Below are 13,489 nucleotides of genomic sequence, written 5' to 3' on the forward strand. Positions count from 1 at the left end.
CCTGGCCAGGATGCCGCTGGCCTTCTGGGCCACCCGGGCGCACACCGGCTCATGTTCAGCTGCTGTCGACCAGCACCCACAGGTCCTTTTCCATCCCCTCATCCCCAGACACTGCAGGGGTTGTCCAATCGGCCCCCCTTGCTGGAGGAGCTTGTGTTGAGCTGGTTGAGTGCATGTCACAAGGTCCCTCACTGCCTCCCCCTGCCACCTCCATGTGATGCTCTCTCTCCCATTGCCAATGAAACAGTTAACTTTTATGCTAAATGTCAAAACCTTTCGCGTGTACCACGCAGGTAAGAGCTGCCTTTCTAATGGGCTAAATTGGTTTGGACATGCAGAATTAAGAATAGTAAAGCTTGCTTTTTGAGCTAACAAGCAAAAGTTGAGTGCTTTACCGCTTTTTAGTGTCTTAGATGAGCAGAGGAGGGAGCACACCAATCAGTAGGCTATGTGGGCTCCCACAAAAAACTGAATCTAGGCTCTCTGCAGGCTTCAGTAAAGATTCTGAGGGATTTCTGTGTCTCTCCTTCCAGTGATCCTCTGAGCTCATTCAGTGATAAAGTATATATGGTGTTACGCCTTTTTTTTTCCCCTCTAATGATGTTGAGGACAGAAAATTTTGAGATCTGACCTCGGTTGTTGCAAAATAGCTAATCCTTCCCAAGTCTCATTAAATAGAGTCCAGTTGGTACAACATTTATGGAATTACCTCTCGAGACTATACTATCTCCTTTCTTAGAATGTCTTGTGAATTAGGATATTCTTCCTGGGATACTAGAGGCAGGTCTGCATGAACTACCTTGGGTAGTAGAAAAAGAGCTTATTAACCAGGGAAATACTGCCTGATTTTTGTTTTGTTAGTTGTTTTTTTTTCTCCTGGTATTTACACCAGCTGCTTGTGAGCCAGTGTGTGCATCTGTATAGGTTAATGTGTGCTGCTGAGCTCTTCAGATGGAAAGGACACTCTAGTACTTCTTGTGCTTGCTGGTGTGATGGCTGCACATTTTCTCCTGGTTATGAAATGTTGTGCATCTGTTTTAAAGCTGCTGTAGTAATCTGTCTCCTGCTGCTGGCCAGAGCACACCCATTAGCTTAATGTGGTACGCTCCGTCACGAGCCGCAGTAATCATCATTGCTGTAGGCAAAAGAAAGCCTGCAATATGTTGAATGCATTGTCTTCGCAAGGAGGGGCACTCACTTCAGAGGGTAAAAAAAAATTATTTTGAAGAGCATTGGACTGTATGAAAAAGAGGGTTTTTTGGATATCTGGCAGCCCAGCAGGCATGTGCTTTCTGGTTGATTTTGTTTTCTTGATTTTGAGATACCTCCCTGTATTTGTCCAACTATCTAAGAAGTATTTCTTCATACTAAACTAAGAATTTTCTTGTTTCCCATATTTTAATAAAATCATGAAGAAGCCAAGCACTTGCATGAGATTTCTATTCCTTATTAAGCACTGACACTTACCTTAATCTCGACAGAACTGGCAACACATGACTGAGCCTAATGTTCACTTACCAGCAAACAAACCAGAAGGGAAAAGAATAGCCCTAACTATGTTGGCTACATTTGAAATTAATAGGTTATATGCTGGTTTTGTCCTAAAATGTCTGAAACTTTGTGCTTTTACTTTTCTTGGTTTTGAAAGAGATCTGGGTCCGGCTGTTAGGGCATTAATTAAACGTCTCCTTGCCATGATCCTCACAGGGAATGTGGTTCTGGAAGCGAAAGCAAATAAGTGAAACAGTTGTGCAAGAAAGTCTACTTTTTCCTCTGAAGTTCAATGACTCACTTTTAATGAAGTATTTTGAAAGAGGGAATGGGCAGGAAATACAAAAGTAATGCATCGTTTCTCTTTTCAGCTGCGGGAGGGTTGAAAAGCATGACGAGCTTTATGCAAATAGCAACAAAATGTAGCGATAGCATGGAAATAAACCCATACAGCCAGTTTATTGTATGCATAGGCATGATAACTACTTTTCCACTATGTGTATGGAGCTTTATAAAATTTTCAAGAAACATGAAGTGCGTCGTCAAATCATTGGTATATTATGTACTTCTGGTTTTCTGTGGTGGGATATTTTTTTTCTGCTTTCAAACCATAATATGAGGGGGTCGCTAGTCACCAGAAAATCACTGTGCGAGGTGTGATACTGCTTTTCATAATCTATTGATTTGTTGGCTTTGGTCCTTTTTTCCTGCAGTGGAGAAGAATTAGAATATAACCTGAAAGACCTTAGGCCAGCAACAGATTATCATGTCAGGTGAGTTAGTAATGTCTGTCACTTAAATATAAACTCTTCAACTCTATGAGAACAAATGGGAAAGTTGTTTCATCAAAATGTACAGCGTAGCTCAAGAATTTCATGGTGGTTTTTTCAGTGGCTTCTAAATATTTTCTGGTAGATTTTTTTATCTCAGACTCTAAGCTACAAGAGTGCCTTTTAAACAATGAATTTTCTGTCATGTTGCCATTGCTGTAATAGGAAGAAAAGACGTACGTAGATATATATATCTGTTTCTGTCTATATGTCTAACAGGCCTGGAAGTGCTTGTGTGTAAAAGTGGGATAACTCAGGCTTCTTAAACTTGTCTAAAGCAACTGGAGTTTGTCCAATTAATGTTCTGTGGGTGTGCTAGCCCTGCAAGTACTGCAGCACAGTTTTTTTCATAAATACTCCCTGCTTTATGAAATAAATCTACTGATTACAGATCCGTCTGACCATAGTAATTTCAGCATTTATTACAAAAGAAAAATGGATTCACACCGGCTTGTCTTGGTGTTTTCAGAGCATATTTCTCCTTGATTCTAAAAATGTGCTTTACAGATTTATTAACTATGAACACATTCTCAGTTTTGCTCCCTGATGTTTTTAACACTGTATTGTTATCTGCTCATATTGCATTTTTTTAAAAGACTTTGCTTATGAACCAAGGCTTCAAATTCACATCCTGTTCTCTTATGCTCAATATCCTTTTTTAAAAAGATCCTTTCACTCCTGTCTATTGTTTCCTTCTGTTGTTCCAGACAAGGGCTAGGTTTGGCATGCTTTTTCACATCAAGGCCACTCCAGGTTGTAAAACTTAAAAGAACAAACACTTTGCTTCTGAGCTCTATAAAAGACCCAACGGCAAATGCGTCCGTCATTCTCTGACACTATAGCTTCTTGTTTTTTAAGGATAGTCTCTAGTGGAGCCCTAAAATGAACTTGTCAAGTAGAAGCCCAAGACCAGAAGTGACTTCTTGTCAATAAGTAGGAGAGGCGGTAGTCCCAGCTCTCGCAGCAAATGGCTGGCAGCGAGGAGGAGAAGGTTGTAAAAGACTGCTGAGCTTCCCGCTGCAAGTGATCGAGCATCCTTTTCAAAGCCAGCTTCAGTCAGCAGAGCAGTCACCGCGCACAGCATGGTGTTGAGGTCTCATGTGACTTTCTGGGGCATTTGCTATGTGCCCTGTGTCCTGGCTGAGTTCACTTTGCCTACCTATGGTTCCCTCCACCTTCCTGCAGGTTTGCCAAACTATAAGTCGTTTGTGAACAGTCCGCAATAAGAAATGACTGCTAAATATAAACGTCAGGCATAAAAAGCAGCAGCATGTGTTTGTAGTGGAGGGAACCAACGCTGAAAAGGCTGACTGCTTTCCACGGCAGTTTTTCTTCTGAAACTGTGTTATGTATTAACGACTGAAGAAATAAATCTGTTAAGTAAATAAACTTATGGAGCCAACAGTTACTCAGCAGATCGCCTTGGGTCTCCTCAACCTTGGCACCATCCCTCAGGGTTTTCTCACTGCACACACAAGCTGCTTGTGCTTGCTTCTGCTCTGCTGGACCCTGGGCACCCTGGACAACCTGATTCGCTCTGATCCACCCCCTGTGTTTCTGCAAGCAGTAGTGTTTTGGTACTTTCAGATGTGACTGTGCTCAGTGTTTCAATGACTTGCAGAAGATGCTCGATAAGCTCATTTTTGCATGGTTGTATTCTCCGGTGGTGTGTGGTTGATGCTTAGCTATGCTGCTTTCTGGCACATGTACATACCACTTGCCAGATGCAGACTCAATTAATTAATTGCATTTGTTTTCACTCCTGACTGCTAACAGGTGATGGGTAAAGCAGCACCATAGCAGTTCTTGTGAACCTGTCCCAAAAGGTTTGATTCTACGTAGGTGGCCATTGTACATAAATTACTCTTATCTACTGAAAACAAATTTAGAAATTGCCCTTTCTTAAACTCTGCATTCAAGTACACAATAGCTAGAGCCAGCTCAAGAGGTCATCGTCTGGTCAGGGTTTGAATGTTTTTTCATGTAGAAGGCTTCCAATTTGCACTTTTCTTTTGCTGTGTGGAAAATTTGAAGGGAAAAAATAACATCATTAATTTTTCAGAGAAAAGCACCTCGTTAGGAAGTGCTCCACTATATTGTATTCACTTTCCCACATTATTTGTTACTGTATATCCCCCTCTGTGCTGATGTATCGGGGATTTGCCTGAAATCAAATTTGCTTTGAAGACTTTTAGTTTATTGGAGCCGTGTTCCTGACCTGTGTTAGTTCTAATTCATGGAGGTCCAGTACGTGTTGACACCTGAGCTGTGTAGAAGCCTGTACCCATGGAAGGAGACCAGCAGTTACCACCCCTCAACGTGGCACATGTGAATGAACTGTAAACCATACATTAAAGCTTGTGCCATTTTCTGATGAGTTCATACTTTCTGTTGTGTTGCGAAGAGGATTTTAGCACTCTGTGTGAAAGTCTGGCAGTAGATAAGGAAATATTGGTAGAAAACTCAGTGATCTGTGGGACCGTGTGCACAAAACACTGTAATATTCCTCTTCTGTGATGTTTTTTTTGCATACTTGTAGCAAGTGAAGTAGAATAATGCTAGCCACTGGTCTGTGAGAAATCCATCCTTGGTGCACGCTATCGCGGATGCTTTGGTAGTCAGATAAGGGGGATGAGGCAGTGCTGTCTCATCTTGCAACTGTCAGCAAATTTATAACCCGTTTGCATATTGTTTCCAGGGTATATGCAATGTACAACTCGGTAAAGGGATCCTGCTCAGAGCCAGTAAGCTTCACCACTCACAGCTCAGCACCAGAGTGTCCCTTCCCACCCAAACCCTCCCACAGGACCAAAAGCTCCTTAACCTTACAGTGGAAGGTAGGTAATACTTGGATTGGGCAAGAAGGCAGTGAAAAATACACTTTACTGACAGCGTAACCGCTGGAAATAACTGCAAGCTGAGACAGTCATTTATCAGTAAGGGACTTGAACTTGCTGTACACTGACAAATCCCTCCCCATGCACTGACTTGACTTTTAAAATATATGTGTCTCATTATGTCCAGCTTCTTCTCGGTATTCGCTAAGAGGTTGCCAAGCTATGCGCAAACCCCGAGCTTTGGTTTCACTTCACACTGTAGCCATCTGCCTGGGGGGGAGAAATAGTTCTCTCTTATTCCCAAGATCATCTTTTGTTTGTTTTTGTTCATAGGCACCCATTGATAATGGTTCAAAAATCACCAGCTACCTTCTGGAGTGGGATGAGGTAAGTAGTAACTAGTTGAAATAAATACATAAATAAATGGCACTCAGACTTTACAAGGATTTGCTGAGTAGAGAAAAATAATTAAATACAGGCGAAAGTAGAAGGAGGCAAATGAAATCCTGATGGTGTTAGGTAAAGAGCTGGAAAGGTGAAAGGGTCAGTGGGGGGAAAACTTTGCAGTGTGTTTTATGCAGAGACAATGTTCTGCTTCTGTACTTTTGAAATGTAACTTTTTATCACATACTTTTAGTGTTAATTAGCATTACTTATTAATTACTTCTGATATATCTTAGAGTTCTGTTCATGATCTCTTTCTTCTGGATGCTGAGTGCAGAATAAAACACTGTTCCTGCCTCAGGGAAGAAGAGGCGTCACCTTACAGCCCTTCCTACAGCAAACGCACTTAGGGCGTCCTTGACGTGGCAATTAGTCCCCTTCCAGACACAAAAGGAAATAGGTTCTCTGTCCTGAGGACCTCACAGGGTTAACGAGCAGCGTGCTCTTGGGGAGAGTGCTAAAAGCAAGATTTGCTGGGGATATGTTCTGGTTGTGAGTCCTCCTCATCCCTTTCTGCCTCCTTTCCATTATGCAAGCCATATTTCTGCTGAAAGCATGAGTCAGTGAGTATCATCTTTGAAGGAAAAAATATGTATTGGGTGACAGAAGAGTCTTGGGCAACATGTGAAGAAAAAAGGTGACGGGTCAGGAAATGGCGAGTGTGGAGGGGTGTTTAGTTAAACAGTCTGAGAAATGTCTCGAGGTTTTTAGTAGTCTAAAAATAATATCCAGAAGGGAAATATTCTGTTATGAATCATTTTCCTTCATTTCACTAGTAACGTGTTCCCAGATTATTCTCCTACATGTCGGACGTTTGGAAGCGCTCACCATCCAAACATTTATTGTATGCGGCGTCACAGCAAGCGGAGTCTGTGTGATGAGAAACCCACTGAACTGAACTAAAAATTTAACAGTAATTTTAGAATGGCTTGCTGTCCCTCTCCACATAATGGAAAGGGGAAAGGTTGTCCGTGAAGAAGAAAAGTGGAGTGTGAGGTCTGGGAAAGGAGATGTAAAAGACATTTCTCCAAAAGGATGGGCCAGGATGATCCCATTATACCACCTGTGACACCTTGACTATGTGGTTGTGATCTCCTTTAAGGCTTCCAGTAACTTGGGAGCCATGGGAATGTAACAGCACAGAGCAGTGAAGTGGTGGAAAAGTGAATGATTCTAGCCTGCAAAGGCAGTAACAGAAGCAACAGAAGGTCTTGTCAAAAGAAAGACCAGCAGCAGACCATTAATACAGTGCATGCTCTTTGGACATTAATTTTGTCCACATGGAGCAACTAATTTACAACTATGTAAAATTACATAGTTGTAATTTTGCATATATGTGAGAGAATCCTGCAATACTCTTGTCCTCTAAACCCTTTAATTCTGAGTATATACCTACAGTTACAGCTTCAGAAAGAATTGTTATGATGTCTGTTTTTTACAAGGCAAAAATGGTTTGGTGTAGGCTAGCCCACATACCGATGGGGAAAAATAAAGGCATCCCAATTCCCTTGGTCTGTCTGTTCTCATTACCTTGTTTTCTCAGAAACAACCCTGACATCCGAGATCCCAGTGGATAGCTAGCCAGCAAAGATGAAAGAATAATGGCCCTGCACAAATTAATTTGGTACATCTTCAGTGGTTTGACATGACTCTGCCTGAACTGGACTTGTCCGGTTGTGAGTTATTTAATGACACAGGAGTAGCTTGTCTGAAAATTTTTTCCTTATCTGAGATGGGAATGCGATTTTGAGTTGCTGAATTAAAACTTGCTATTTATTTAAAGATTTATTAAAGTCTGAAGATCCAGGCTGGTCGTGAAATGCCACAGGAGTAGCTTGTCTGAAATTTTTTTCCTGATCTGAGACAGGAACGCGATTTTGAGTTGCTGAATTAAAATTTGCTATTTATTTAAAGATTAATAAATCTTAAGTCTGAAGATCCAGGCTGGTCGTGCCTGCATCTGCAAGAGCCTCATCAACCTGCGAAGGCGAGCTTGGCAAGCTGCTCCACTCGCTTTCTCATGTGCCGTTCAAAGTTATGCCTCCGATGTAGGGTGCAGTTAGCTGCTGGAGTCACGGCACCCACATACAGAAGAGAGTTCACTTGAGATGCCCTGTACCCTCGCACTTGGTCGTGTAAACTCCATGTGAGTGAAGGCACCGACTTAGTTACGGTGCCACACCGTGTCCCAGTGAAATCAAGAAATAAATACATCAGGGAAGAGGACAGTGCTTGCCAGGCAACAGCGAACACTCTGCCAGATCTCAGCTAGAGCAGCATTCATTAGCTACAGGGCACAGCGTAAAATATAAACACAGGAAAATCAGCAATCAGAAGGAAATTAAATTGTGGCTGCAAAGCAGAGTGCATGAGTGGAGAACAAGAAGTCTGTCCGATGATAAAGTTAGAAAAACACCCTAAAATGTCAGTCTGCCTTGAGAAGTCGATTTCCTTCCTAGGGAAGGATAGGGGTTGCAGATCGTGGGAAGCTGTGATGCGAAGGCTGCAGCTTCAGGCTGTAGACACGAAGTGATGGAGGTGGTCGGGCCGGCGTGTTCACCAGCTCGAGCTCTGCTACCCGCTCCCACCAAGGTAGGAGCTCTGGCAGCCCCTTCACGGTCCCACACAGTGGGTAACGGCATCCCTCTCTGTGGCAATTCAGATCTTGGAGCGTGTTGGATGCTCAATGGCATCTCAGCTCGTACCTTCTTGTTTTACAGAGCAGAGGCATAGTTTATAGCATCTAAAATGCAGCCAGGAGTGTAGGCGGCATCACTTGTATGTGCAAGATATGAAGTTGTTGCTGTAAAAGGACAGTAGAAATGGGATGTTTTACAGCCCTGGGATTAGGTGAGGTGGTAGATTGTAACAAGAGGGCTGCACCTCACCTCTCATGGCTGCAGGCAGGGTGTCCCACAGGGCTGAGGTGCTGCAGGGCAGCTGGGTGTTCCTCAGCAAGCCCCATGCACCACACCTGCCTGCTGCAGGTTCCCTGCTTGGCTGGAGGATGGCTCAAGGGATGGGAGGAGGAGGGTTGAGGCAGGTTATTGGATTTTTTTTTTTTACTATATCTTGCTGAGAACAGACACAGTACTCTTCTTACCCTCTGCTTTAGCTGCTTTTTCTTGTATATAGTTTAAAAATTTTCTCTCACCTCATTAGATGAGCTTTAGATGAAACACGAATGAGTTAGGTTTGCTTCTTCACTGGAATTAAGTGTGTTGTATTCTGACTTACTTTGAAGAGGAGTTTATGCTGCTTAATATCTGCCAGTCCTACCCAACTTCTTACTCTTCGCTTCAGTTCTGAGTTTTGAGGGTTTTCCTGACCTGCAGACTCTGGGAAGTAGACTAGTCTATAGATAAGGCTTTTCCACCTTTTTCTCTCCCAGTTTGGATTGTTTGTAATGTGACAGGTGTCATGTTACTTAGAAAATGCAAATACTTTTTTTCTCAGTACCGACATAGGTCTTTGAATTATAGTTAAAATGCCGTGCTAATAAACTGTTTTAGCTTAAAATGTATGAAGAACTGTGGAGAACCATCTTTTTTTTAAGAGCAGAGTAAGAGATCAGTTCAGTGAATCGTCACTCAGAAAAATGGGATATACACTAGCAAAGTTTCCAGTGACTTCAAGGGATTAGCCCCTCTTCTCAGGTATTTTGGAATTCATTAGGATCTGGATGTGCCTGCACCTCAGGTGCTGGGATTGGGATAGTAGTCCAACAGCAAAATCGGTTAGAAGTAGGAAAACTCCATCTTCTGGCTCCTTTTCTCTGAACTTTACAAGCCTGAACCCTTTGAATTTACCAACCCGATCTAGTCAGTTGATTACTTAGGGCCAGGGTTGATTATTCAGGGTAAGCAAAAGGCTAATTGGGAAAAAATAGCATTTAAGATACTCCGAACAGAAAACATCACTCTAAAGGAGGTGGTGCTTTTTTGCGATGCCAGCGTTCATCAAAATCAGTAAACTGTAACTACACTGAAAAATGCCGCTGGCACTGCTGTAAGAATCAGGCCTTTGTTACTAATGAGATGTGAATTGATCATTCTGTGATTAAGTGGTGATAAATAAATGTTTGTCTTGTGCATATGGAGGGTGAGAGGATCTTATTCATTCTCTATGGGAAAGTGGAGGACCGTTCCGAGCCAGAGACAAGGACATCCCTCACACGCAGCATGTGTCGCTGGTTTGTATATAACTCAAAAGCAGCTTTAATTCTGAGCGCTTTAACTCCAGTAAGCATCTCATTCTGATGTGCTCAATAGAGAGACAGATACAATATTTCACTATTTAATGATTTGGTGATGGAGAGTTAATAATTATGTTTACATACAGATAAATGGAGATCATTTTGTTCTCCCACCAAGTTTTAAACTCCCCGGGGCTAGCAGAGGTGTGCTCATTTATACTGGTCGGCAATCAGCGCCGTGCATTTCAGTGATGGCCTACCGGAATTTGGATACGCAGAGCTGCACGCTCCTGCTTGGGCTTGTGTTTGATCACCTTCCTGCCCTCTAGATCTCCTCAGAGCCCATCTGTGCCACTCCTAGGAGACATGCAAGAGGAGAGCCTTGGATGAAATTTGTTTTGTGTATATTTTGGGGAAGTTTCATAGGGCCTGTTCTGCCTTCTAAATGTTTGTGTATATGGAAAATTCAGCCCCTTGTGTAAGAGCCTGCACCGTAAATGCTTTGCGGAGATATTAGGGTAATTGTTGACAGTTTGCTCCGCAGCTTTGTGTCAGATTGAGTAGCAGTCTGCTGCTTTTTATTGCCAATATGAACCAAACGCAGAAGTGAAGGAGCAGATTGCCACCTTGCCTCCTGGTTGCAGATCTGATGCTGGCAGCTTTTATTCAGTCTTTTCGTGTGAGGTCGTGTGAAGGGCTGTGCTCTGTTTCTCCATCCACTGTACCTGCAGTGGCCCATTCCTTCTTTTGTGTTTGTTCATTGAGTCTGCTGCAGGGAACAGAGTCAAAACCCATTTAAAATCTCATAACCCTTGTCTCCATGAACGTTCTCTCCAAGACAGACTTAAGCACTCTGTTTTCAAATGAGTGTGTAGCTCATTTGAAATGTAGCTGAAATAGCAGGCAAAACTACTTAAAATTATCTTAAAATGCTGGGTTCGAGTCTTGTACAAATTCTAATGGATTTGTTGAGCTGAATTGTTCTTGTTTCCTCAGCAGGCCCCGATGATCATCCCAGCATGGGTTGTCCTCGTGAAGAATAGGGAATGCAGGCTGGAGAAAGCAGGGCTAGTGAAGAAGCCAGACAGTGTCTGCTCTCCCTCTGAAATTTGTGGATTAGAAATATTTGCGGAAATGATACAGTATATTTTAAGCAACTTACGAAACATTATTTAAAGGATTAAAACTTGGATGCCGAGTGTACAAAGAATAGGAGAAGGATTCTGGGAAAGCTGTAAGACTCTTGGGTGGCAGCCAGTACCAGCCTGCCAGTTGTTCCTGTCTATAATTATGCCAGCATTAGTGCTTTCATAAATCTTGGGAGGGAAAAGACTAGTTGCGGGCTATTAATGCCAGGATAATTAGAAATATCGGCCAGCCTCTCCAATTAGTGCCAATAGAATCCAAAATACCAGCCAGTCTGACTAATCTGAATACTGGTTGGACTCTCAGTCTGGGGAATGTACAAGATCAGTTCTAAAAGAAAAATATATACAGTGTCAGAATTTGTACTGTGACGGAGTCGAAGATAACATCAATATTTGGCAGTCTTTGCAAAGTTTAAACCCACTGGTTTGACAAATTGGCATTTCCTTTGTCCGTTGCTCTCTGTTCTGGCCTTGTGCTGCAGGTGAGACTTTCCAGGCCTACCCCTTTTAGCTAGCCATAGCCCTTCATCTATTTGTCAATCTCACACTTAGCAGTTGGTCACTTTGTTCTCCTGGAGAAAAAACACAGGGAAATTACAAACCAAAAACATTCTTGAGCAGAAAACAAAGAAAGTAAATGTTTTCAAATGGTTTACAAATATGAAGTCATTGAAGAGTTTGAAGAAAATTAGTTTAATGTATCTAAACATATAAAAGAGTTTATAGGTTTTTGGGCGGGAAATCTGTATTTAGTAGTCCTGCACTGAGGAATGGATATTTTACTATAAGAGGTTTACTAATTAGGTTTTGTATAGTCTGGGTTTTAAATATGATATTGCTGAGCTGGGAAGTATGGTGAGCAATTCCTTTTGTTGTTTTATCATATAACTCTGTATCTAAGGATTTTAGGCCTGAAAAAAAGTTTTCTCATTTACAAAAGACTTTTGCTTTAGGATTCGTGATTCCCTTCCAATTCCAGCCCTTAATCTACTTGAGCCATACAGTAATGTTGCAGCTGGAGCAGGTGGGGGAAGTTGAAGATTGTGTATAAAACCGAGTTCTAGAACAAGTGTAGGATCACGCTGTAAAATAAAAGTAAGTTGTGGCTGTTTGCCGGCGTGCTAAATGTCTCTTTAGTGCTTCCAAATTGTTGTGCTGTGCCAGGGGTCTGCACGATCGTTTCTAGCTTGATAAACACATTCTGGAGATTTACTACAAACCTTTTACGCAGTTCTTCCTTCTGTGTTGCAATCTGAGTGAAAAGACGTGGAAATTCATAGGGACAGGAGAATGGGCCGGTGAAACATGGATGTCCCACTCGGGTATTTGTGAGACCTTTAATGATGATGTGTTGACCATGGAGGAAGGACAGTGCATGGGAGGACAGAAAGAGGTGAAGGAGTCAGGTGAGGCTCTTTGCTGCAGTGAGTGACACCTGTAGAAATAGTTTTCCTGATAGTTTGCTTAGGTGTAGAAACACCGTGTCTTCTGTCAAGCTGGTGTATAACAGGTGACATTATTTATCTTGTCTATGAGCAGATGTCAATTTTATCAAGATAAAATAAAAATTTTAAAAACTGTAGAGACAGGTGTCCAAAATAATCAATAGCTTATCAGGGCGCTTGCACCAGAAGAATTGCTTTAAACTTGGTGGGGAGGGAGAGAACTTCTGAATGTCCCTGTCCTTGGCCGTGCTGGTTTGTACTTGGTGTACCTGAGGAAAGACTTGGGAGCCAGAGCGGTGTCTTGATACCCTCCCTTGCTGCTGCCCTATCCTGGCTTTGTCAGGGCTCATCGTCGCTCCAGGTCACGACGACGTGAAGCACCCCTAAACAAACCTGACACCCAAGCTTCTTAACCACTGTGCCCGTATTCCAACAAATCCTCTTTGCTCCCTCTGAGCAGCGGGATGGCACGGTGCGCTCCGCCGTGATGAGGAAATCAGCTTTGTGCAGGGGGGCACGAGGCTGGGCCCCGGCTTGTCCCTCCGTGATGAGGAAATCAATTTTTCACGGGGCTGGGCCCCAGCTTGTCCCCTCGGGCGCAGTGGCTGGGGCTGACCGCGGCTGGCCAGTGGGCAGCGAGGGCCCTCTGCTGGGACTCTTTCCGAAGGGCCAGGAGGGCTGACGGGGGATTTGAGACGCAGAGGGTTGCGCTGGCGAGAAGTGTTGGTTGCCGCTTTCCTGTGACCGGGTCGATTCAGAGATTTCACCCGTATCCTGCCAAAACTCACGCGAGTGGAGTTGCACTTCCAGTGGGATGACGGGAGCTGTGGATACATCTCATGAAGATGCGAATCTGAAAAGAGGAGGACTCTGACAGCAGGCTGGCTGTGTTGATCTGCATTATCTGTGTTCAGTTTCAGTCGATCTGTATTATTTTAGCCCCTGTAGTGATCCTGTCAGCGGCTTACACAGCTTTCTGTGCACAGTGCCTGTATGAAAGTGTCTAATTCCAATATCATTTAACGGCTCTTTTTTAAATAAGCACCGTGTGGTTTTGTTTCATAGCTCTCCGATTACAGATTGCTCTCTTTCTAGGGAA

The 13,489-nt window shown here is 43.0% G+C and overlaps 1 protein-coding gene across 1 annotated transcript in view; it reads left to right on the plus strand.

Moving 5' to 3' along the window:
• LOC104514247 (fibronectin type III domain-containing protein 3B-like) overlaps positions 1 to 13,489 on the plus strand; it is a gene marked incomplete at its 5' end in the record, with an annotated part of 53,800 nt that overhangs the window by 36,700 nt on the left and 3,611 nt on the right. The window contains 4 exons of the mRNA XM_010157867.1: positions 2,205 to 2,264; positions 5,020 to 5,158; positions 5,492 to 5,552; positions 13,470 to 13,489. The exon at positions 13,470 to 13,489 is cut by the window's right edge and continues 140 nt beyond it. Of these exons, the coding sequence (XP_010156169.1) occupies positions 2,205 to 2,264; positions 5,020 to 5,158; positions 5,492 to 5,552; positions 13,470 to 13,489 (280 nt within the window). The remainder of the gene's footprint in view (positions 1 to 2,204; positions 2,265 to 5,019; positions 5,159 to 5,491; positions 5,553 to 13,469) is intronic.

The sequence above is a fragment of the Eurypyga helias genome, unplaced genomic scaffold (genome assembly GCF_000690775.1).
Source record: "Eurypyga helias isolate BGI_N326 unplaced genomic scaffold, ASM69077v1 scaffold4788, whole genome shotgun sequence".
Classification (NCBI taxonomy): domain Eukaryota; kingdom Metazoa; phylum Chordata; class Aves; order Eurypygiformes; family Eurypygidae; genus Eurypyga; species Eurypyga helias.